Source organism: Corylus avellana, chromosome ca3 (genome assembly GCF_901000735.1).
Source record: "Corylus avellana chromosome ca3, CavTom2PMs-1.0".
Classification (NCBI taxonomy): Eukaryota; Viridiplantae; Streptophyta; class Magnoliopsida; order Fagales; family Betulaceae; genus Corylus; species Corylus avellana.
In genome coordinates, this window is record NC_081543.1 from 15,284,730 (window position 1) to 15,294,394 (window position 9,665).

The 9,665-nt window shown below is 36.2% G+C and overlaps 1 protein-coding gene across 1 annotated transcript; it reads left to right on the top strand.

Annotated features, from left to right (window-relative positions):
- Positions 1-8,189: 8,189 nt before the first annotated feature.
- On the top strand, positions 8,190-8,990 carry LOC132174171 (uncharacterized mitochondrial protein AtMg00310-like). The gene has a single exon (XM_059585864.1). It carries the CDS (start codon positions 8,190-8,192, stop codon positions 8,988-8,990), a length of 801 nt encoding a protein of 266 aa, XP_059441847.1.
- Positions 8,991-9,665: the final 675 nt, after the last annotated feature.

The following is a 9,665-nucleotide window of genomic DNA, read 5'->3' on the forward strand; positions in this document are numbered from 1 at the left end:
TGTGTAACTCATTCTATTATTTTACACTCACACTTATATATACTCAATAATCTCCTCCTAATTATTGACTCAATTCTCCTTCGCTTATGAATCTTTTTATATTTTTAAGAGTATCACGCGTACACGAGTTATGAGAGTAGACACAATTCCAAACCAGATGCATCTAGACACCCGTCCCAAGAAACTAAACTTGGCTTTGATATTAGTTGTTGCAAGATAAATACCTTGGGAGTCTTTTTTAGTGAGCTCATAATATAATATATAATGTTGAGATACCCCATAATCCAAAAGTTTAAGCTTATGGGTTTGAGCCCAACAATGCTATTTTAACCACTCACACTTCTTACATATTTTCAAGTGGGACTTTATTCTTTTACACTCACACAAATTTGAAAAGAGACAAAAACAAAAGAAAATGTTATAAATTAAAGAGATTAAAATAAGAAAATAATATATTGTTCTACACATCTCTCTTCATGTTATCCATGTTCTACACATCTCTCTCTTCTCTCCTATCCTCTCCCATCTCTCTCTCCAAACGAAGAACAAAAAATATGTAAATCAAGAAGAAGCCAAGAAGACCCTCATTACCGTACGAAGCAACGTAGAAGAAAAACAAAGATTATGGTTTCTTCTCCTCTCCGCTCTCACCGTCAGTAATCAAAGACAAAAAAACCCACCTGTAGTCGAAGCAAAAACACCCGATGGTAATTAAAAACTAATCAGAAAAATCACACTAGCAATCAAGAATCTACAAAATCTGTAAAAACATGATTTGCTTCAGCCATGGCGCATGTGAACACATCCATAACAGGAGACCATAGACAAAGAAAAGAAACTCAATTTCTGGAGATGAGAGATTGAAAGAAAAAGAGAAAGTAGACAGGGATGAGAGAAAATAAAAGGCTTTTAGATTTTTTTTTTTTTTAAAAAAAAAAAGTAAAAAATATATTATTTTAATGATATAAGAAAGTGTTAAGGAAAGCTATTGTGGAGTGTATTTAGATAGGAAAGTAAAAAGTAGTTTTAATCCTTATATTTAAGAAAAATGACGAGAAAGCTGCTCTGAATGCTCTAAATCCTATCAGATTTGTACTCTACATTTGGAGAAACAATCTTCCAGTTTATCTTATTTTTATATTTATTCCTCTCTTCTCCCCTCTCTCTTTAGGATCGGGTTCCCCTCCAATTGAGGGGATAATTTGAGATTTTCCAATTGTCCATCTGGGACGTTCAATTTGATCCAACACTCTACAGAATGCCACGTGTCATACTATAATTAAATAATAAAATATTATTTAATTTTTAAAAAGACAATAAAAGTAAAATAATAAAAAAATTTATTTTTTATTATTTTTATTTTTATTTTCTTTTTTAAAATTAAATAATACCTTATTATTTAATTATAGTATGACACGTGGCATTCTGTAGAGTGTTGGATCAAATTGAACGGTTTAGATGGACAATTGAAGAATCTCCAATTAACCCCTTAATGGAAGGGGATCCGGATCCCTCTCTTTCTCTCCACATGGGTGCTTTTGAGAATAAAAGAGAATATTTGATAGAATAACAACTATATTTAAATAGAATAGAGTGAGATTTAGAAAGTTCATTGTGTAATGGTTTTGAAAAGTTGCTAGTTAAACTTAAAAATGTGAGTTTTTAAGCTAAATTTTAACTAAAGAATAGAGAATTCAATGAGATGGATGGGTATCAGTGATTGTGCATCATATCTCTACGCTGTGCAGATCGTGAGATGGTTAAGGAAGTTTCCATTGGATACAAACATCCAGAATAGAAGGGGTCTTTCAGCGTTGGAAATCTTGGAAAATGAAGCAAACTTGGTGAACAAAGCACAAATGAGGCATATGATACGCTGTGCCGGAGCAAGGAGGCGTTGGGGTCTTCGTTGACCTCTCGCTGCGTACTTCAGATCTCCTGTCCGATTTGATGAGAGAGTATACGTAATTTTCCTCCGTCGGAGATCGCATATCACAACTGAAATGCGTGCGGCATTGTTGGTGGTTGCTGCTCTGCTTATAACAATCAGCTTCCAGACAGTACTCAAGCCCCCTGGAGAAATTTTTCTAGATAACACCTATCGTTTAACCAATACATCCAATACACCTATCGTATTCATGCTCGAAAACTCTTTGTCGATGCTATGCTTTGTACTGGTTCATTCTTTTTTGCTTCAATCTCTGCAATATACTACCTCCTTCCCGGTGGTTATGGTTATTTTCTGTTCGCTATACCCATTTGTACCCTCTCACTATGTTTTATCCTTTCATTATACATCACATTTCCGAGGTTTTCGCCACGTTCATGGAGGGAGGATCTCTATGTTGTACCGTTCTTGTTTTGTGCTGCTTTACTGTTGTTCTTGCTGTATCTCTATGTGTATCGGAAGGTAAGAATATTTCTCAATGCCTTTGTTCGAAGATCGGAACCGCTTGACCCAACCCGTACATAGGTCGGTGGCGGTATGCTTATCTCCCAACAGTCTAAGCAGTTAGTTCGTTACTGAAAGAAGAATTGGTCTACGAGCTGGGTTGACGATTATGTACGTAGTCTAGCTGTTGGGCTTATTTCTTTATTTCCTCATTTAAAATGTCATTTGTTCTTTTCTTTTTTCTGTTTTTTTCTTTTCTGCATAAAAGTATGTAGTTTGTGTTTTATGTTTTTTAATCTTGAACAAAAGAGCCTCATTATTCCTAGAAGAACAAAAGAGAGACAGAAGAGAGACTTTTAATAATATTCTACCACATAACTCCATTAAATGGACGTAAATGCATTACATTAATTAATGGGAAATTTGTAAAATTAATACATGTGGTTTACTTTATTTATAATTAATTTTCTGTGGTATCAAAATAAACTTAAGAGGTCTACGAGGAATGTCAAAAAAATAATTTAGTCATTATAGTCAAATTTTGTCTAATGATTTAACACATTCCATTAATGTGACATGACTTAAATAGGACATGTGTCACTATGTTTTTGGGTCTGGCGTGTCACACTATCGAAATCTATTAAGTCAATAGACAAAATTTGACAGTATATATGGAGTAAATTATTATTATTATTATTATTTTGAATACTTCAACAACTTCTTAGTTCATTTTAATACCTCACGGAGCTAATTACAAATCAGGTAAACTGTGATGACTAATTTTGCATTTTTCTTTTAATTAATTGAGAAAGGAACTCCCCCTCTCTCTTGACCTGATCTGTATTACTTTAAAAAAAATGTTAAAATATAAATTATATTAATAAATTTATATTTTTCAATCAGCTTAAACTTTTAGAACAAAAAAGAGAAACAAATGAACAATACGAATATTCATCGTCATTTTTATGTCCTATGCCGTTTCCTGGCAACAACACGGATCAACAAATCATGAATGAAGTATGTCACACGAAAAAAAAAAAAAAATCAGCTTATCACAATTGCTTAAAAAACAAAAATAATGCTATTTTTAAGTTTAATTATTACACTTATGTCACCCGGAGTATGACATATATGTAACAAGAGAATTGCTACACTTACATAGGCTTTTTACTAACAAACCTTACGTACTGACGTGGCAAGGAAAAAGGCAAAAACAATTTGGGACCACACTGCCCGTGAGAGACTAGCTTTTGGTGCACGGCTTGAAGAAATGGAGACCTTCCTATTCACCTTTGAATTAGTGAACGAGGGGCATCCAGACAAGCTCTTTGATCAACCTGTGGTTCCTGAGAAGTATTGTTGTAAGTGCACTTATGAATGTTGTGTCCCACATTGAGAAAATATAAAAAAAAAAAAAAAAGAATGTTTAATATACCTAAGTGGACCTTAACCCATTAACTTAGGCTTTTGGGCTAGAGTTGTGTTCAATTAGGTATATTAATGTACTCTTGGTAAAAACTCCATAACAACTTTATCTCCTAATAAATGGTATCAGAGCCTAATTATACAATGGCGGGGATTGACACATCTTCTACGAAATTCAACGTGATGAAATTCGACTGAACTGGTAATTTCGGATTATGGCAAAGACGTGTCAAGGATTTGTTGGTGCAACAAGAAGTGATAAAGTTTGACGGAATTGGTAATTTCAGATTATGGCAAAGACGTGTCAAGAACTTGTTGGTGCAACAACGAATGGTGAAGGGTAGGTGAGCAGCCATCCAATAAAATTAGGAGGAAAAAACAGTGAAACATTTGCCAAGTAAAAGACGACAATATTTATTCCGTAAGAGTCTCCCACAACTACAAGTTTGTCTCGAGATGGATTAACTTCATTGTCAGGGTTGAACCGGCCGGCAGTACCAGTACGGTTATAAACAAAACTTTAGAACCCACAAAAATAAAAGCAAAATATCACAAGAGTAATATTAGGTATATATTTTCATAAGAGTTTATAGATTGATGACTTGATCCTAATTTTTCTTATGGACTTTGTAATAGCTCATATATTTTAAAGTTGTTATCTTATGAATAAAGCAATAAGAATTAATCAAAATCAGTGTTTGCATTGTGAGGCCTAGATTTCTCTAAAAAACTAATTTTTCTTTTGATTGACTTAATTTGAAATCAAATGGAAAAAATAAAATCAAATGGGAAATTGGAGAGGATCCAGTTTCGAAGATTGTGTTCAACGTTTAAAATCAAATGGGAAAAATAAATAAATAAATACTTGAAAATTGAAATTTTCTAAAATATTTTATTCAATTACAAACTCCTCTCTTTATAAATTTCCAATTTTCTCTTTATAAGATTATATCCCTATTCAAGCCTTATTCAGATTTAAATTATCCTCTTCTTCCCCATAATTTCCTTATTTGCTAGCAATTAGTGATAAAAAAAAAAAAAAAAAAAAAAGGTTAGTTACCAAAAAAGTTAGTTACCAAAACATCAATCAATCACTTTCATTATTAGTTTTTTATTTTATTTTTCAAAATATTTTTCCAATTAAGAACAACGAAATTAAAATTGATAAAATCCTACCTAAGATCAACAATGTCACAATAGAGATTAAATGAATTAGCCATATTATCAATTGAAAAGAGGATGTTAAAAAATTTTGAATATAAAAACTTAATTAGTAATTTTGCACCCCTAAAAGCGAGAACAATGATTTTTCAATAAAAATATAATTAATTTTAAAATAAATATTATTTAATTAATATTTAAATATATAAAAAAAAATGTCCCACTTAAACTTTTCGCCTAAGTCCTCAAAATATCTCGAGTCGGCCTGCTCAACCTCTATGGCTCTCTATGGCCCCTTCATTGGATTTGATAATGCATTCAAATACAAAAATCTATTTGAGGCTGAGGAAAGTACAAATAAAAGGCAAAAGCATAAGCTTAAAAAAATAATAATAAAAAAATAAAAAAATAATTTTTCCTATTCCCAAATTTTGTTTCATTGATTACTCTTTCATGAACAGACTAACCAACTGTGTAACTCTGCACTTCATATTTATGTACTCTTAAAAATTTTAAAAAGCACGTAAGAAAGTGAGTAAAAATTGAGTGTTTGTAATACTAGTCAGCGTAAAATAACTTAACGTGGAAAAGAAAAGCAAGGGCAAGGGCAAGGTCAACCCAAACTAGTTCGATTTGTGCTCAGATAGAAACACGTAAAAGACAGTCAAAAAGGGATATGGATGGGGATCTCTCAGGAGAGAAGAGAGGGAGGAAAAGTGGGTTGAGTAGGGAAGAGAAGAGTTGTTTCAAAAAAAATTTTAATGGTTTGGGATTGGCGGGTGTTGCACCATAGCATCGCCGACCACAATAACCACCCTCAACTGGAACTGCCGAGGGCTTAGGAACCCGCGGACAGTTTGTGAACTTTGTCGGTTGTGCAAAGTCAAGAGATCTAACCTGGTTTTCCTTATGGAAACCAAGGTACGACAAAAAGAGATCGAGAAAATAAGAAGCAAGGTGGGATTTCAAAATTGCTTTGTTGTGGATTGTGTGGGACGAAGTGGAGGTTTAGCATTGCTATGGAAGGAGGACTTGGATCTTGAAATCCAAAACTATAGTCGTAAACATATTAACGCTATAGTTACTCCGAAGAGGGGAGGGGAGAGTTGGAAATTGATGGGGTTTTATGGGAACCCGGAACCTCATAAGAGACATGAAACATGGGCACTTTTGCGCCATTTAGCTGGTCTTGATCCTAAGTCGTGGGTCTGCTTCGGGGATTTTAATGAGATCACGGATAAAGCTGAAAAAAGGGGTGGGAATGAGCAGTCTTTGGGTTAGATGGATGCTTTTCGAAATACCCTTTCTTTTTGTGAGCTATCAGATCTCAAGTGTAATGGGTCGTGTTTTACATGGAATAATGGGCAAGAAGGGAATTCTTTTATCCAAGCCAGACTGGATAGGGTGATAGCGAATGTTGAATGGTGCGCAATTCACCCAGACGTGATTATTTCGAGTGAAGTTTTACTCAATTCGGACCATATGCCGCTATTGTTTACTTATAACAACTTCGGCCAGGGTGGGAGGAGGATGAAACTATTCAGGTATGAGGCTCATTGGGCGAAGGAAAAAGGGTCAAAGGATGTGGTTAGGCAAGTCTAGAAGAAGAAATTCAATCATAAGGACAGGTGAAGAAATATGAAGGGGGAACTTGATAGTTGCTCAAAGGGACTATTACGGTGGAGAAAGAAGGAGCTGGGGGGAGCAGAAAAAGAGTTGAGTTATAAAACGCAGCAATTAAAAGAGCTTTAGCGTGGGATGGGGGACTCGAAGAGAAGAAAAATATTGGGCCTCCAAAAAGAGTTGCAGACACTTTTGGAAAAAGAAGAAATAAAGTGGAAACAAAAATCAAAGGAGGCATGGCTCAAGGAGGAAGATAAAAATACTAAATACTTCCACACATGTGCAACCCAAAGAAATCAAAGAAATTCCATTGACAGTATTATTGACGAGCAGAGGCAGTCTTGGGAGTCAAAAGTGGACGTGGTGCAAGTGTTTGTTAATTATTACCAAACTTTATTTACATCAGAGGCCCAAACCGAACCAAACCTCTGGTTGGAAGAGCTTGAGTGCCATGTGTCCTCCGAGATGAATGAAGGTTTGATGAGGGACTTTTCTGTAGAGGAGGTAATTACAGCTTTGAAACAAATGTCACCCCACAAAGCCCCGAGACTCGATGGTTTCTCTATGGGTTTTTTTCCTGACAATTGGGAGGTGGTGGGTGAGGAGGTATGTCAATCTGTACTAGCAATTTTAAATTCTGGTATAATTGAAAGGGAGCTCAATTTTACTTATATAGCACTTATACCTAAGACTCCTAATCCTAAAAGGGTGACGGAGTTCAGACCTATAAGTCTGTGTAATGTTTTTTTATAAGATTATCTCCAAAGTCCTTGCTAATAGAATTAAGGTGATTTTGCCTAACCGGATTTCTATGAACCAAAGTGCCTTTATACCGGGAAGGTTGATCACTTATAATATTTTGGCCGTCTAAGAGACATTGAATTCTATGCATACTCGTATGTGGGGTAAGGAGGGGTATATGGCTATCAAATTGGACATGAGCAAGGCAAATGATAGGGTGGAGTGGGACTTCCTGGAGGCTATTATGAGAAGAATGGGTTTCAATGAGAGGTGGGTTAATCTCATCATGATGTGTGTTTGTTCAGCCAACTATGCCCTCTTGGTGAATGGTAATCCTGTGGGCCATATTTACCCTTCACGGGGCTTAAGGCAAGGAGGCTCCATCTTACCTTATTTGCTCTTACTATGTGCGGAGCATTGAGCTCTCTCCTTGTCAAGGCGGGGCAAAATGGGTATATTGAATGGGGTGCCTACTTCAAAAAGGGGCCCTAAGATCAATCACCTATTTTTTGCAAATGACAGTTTACTATTTTGCAAGGCTGATTTGGAGCATTGGAACCGGATAACAAAAGTTTTGGGTACTTATGAATGTGCTTTAGGACAACGGTTGAACAAAGAAAAAAATGCTATCTTTTTTAGCAGGAATACTGAGATCGAGGTCAAGAAAAAAAATTTAGAAGTGGCAGGAATTCTAGATTCGCAGCGGTTTAATACGTACTTAGGGCTCCCGGCTTTAGTTGGAAAATCCAAAATGGCGGAATTCCAAAGCATCAAGACCCGGGTGTGGAAGAGGTTGCAAGACTAAGAATTGAATTTCCTTTCTCAAACTAAAAAAGAGATATTGATAATGGCGGAAGTTCAAGCGATCCCTATGTATAGCATGAGTGTCTTCCCTCTACCAAAGGCTTTATGCAATGATATTAATTCTTTGATGAAGAGATTTTGGTGGGGGAATCAATCAAATGAGAAACACATACATTGGATGACTTGGGAGAAGCTAGGAGTGGCAAAATCACAAGGTTGTATGGGATTTAGGGATCTCATCATTTTCAACCAAGCTCTCTTAGCAAAACAATGTTGGAAGTTAGGGACCTCGCAGGACAGTTTGACGGCACGGATTCTAAAAGCAAAATACCATCCAAATTGCACCATTTTGGAGGCACAAATGGGGCCCAAACCTTCTTTCGCTTGGCGGAGTATTCAAGGGGCCTGCAAAGTAGTTAGTGATGGGTTGATTTGGCGGGTTGGGGATGGATCAAATGTCTGGATTTGGGGTGACAAATGGCTTCACAACCCATCCACCTATATGGTCAAATCTCCTCCAAAGGTTTTGAATGCAGAAGCAAAAGTGAAAGAGTTAATTGACCATGAGGGGCAGGGGTGGAAATTAACATTGTTAAGAGAAATTTTCACCCTGGAGGACCAAGTGGCTATTCAATTGGTTCCATTCAGTTGCCTCAATCAGCCGGACAAGCTGGTGTGGAGAGGGACTCAAAATGACGTGTTCTCGGTGAGTAGTGCATGCCACATGTTGAAAGAGCAGGACATCGGCCAACAACCTGAGAGTTCTAGTAGAAGGGGGCACAACGTTTTATTGAAGGGAATTTGGAACATACACTCTCCAAATGCAGTTAAAAATTTCACATGAAGAGCTTGTAAAAACCTCTTTCTGACGAAGGATCACTTACTGAGGAGAAGGGTAGTTGAGGATCCCATATGTCCCATTTGTAGCTTGGAGGCCGAAACTACTTTTCATGCTGATGCAGCGTGACTTTGTGGGCTGCAGCGAAGAACAACAATAAACAAGGGATAAATAATTCTAGATTTAGATTCTATCAAAGACCTAATAATTCTTCTAAAAATAATAAATAATTTCTAAAGTTTAAAGGAAAAGAGGAATAAACTCAACTCTAAGTATTCTCATTAATCAAAATCAATAATAAAACAACAATTGATTTTCTGTGGAGGCTATAAGCATATCTTTATAGCCCAAAACCCAAAACCTAATAAAATATAACATAAATACCCCCCAAACCTTAAACCTAATAAAATAACGAAATAACAACTTCCAAAACCCTAACCCTAATAAAACAACAACATAAAGTCGGCTAGAAAATAATAAAATGCGGAAAAATAACATAAGCCTCCTGTGTGTGCTAGACCACAGTTACAGGTGTGATCGAGCGCAGGTGGGCGCTCGATCGTGCACTCGATTGCAAGATCAAGCGCAGTACCAGGGGGTGTGCGAACGAGATCTGATTTGCATCATTCTCTCCAGGTTGGAGAGAATTCGTCCTCGAATTCAGCTGGTTCTTTCCACGGT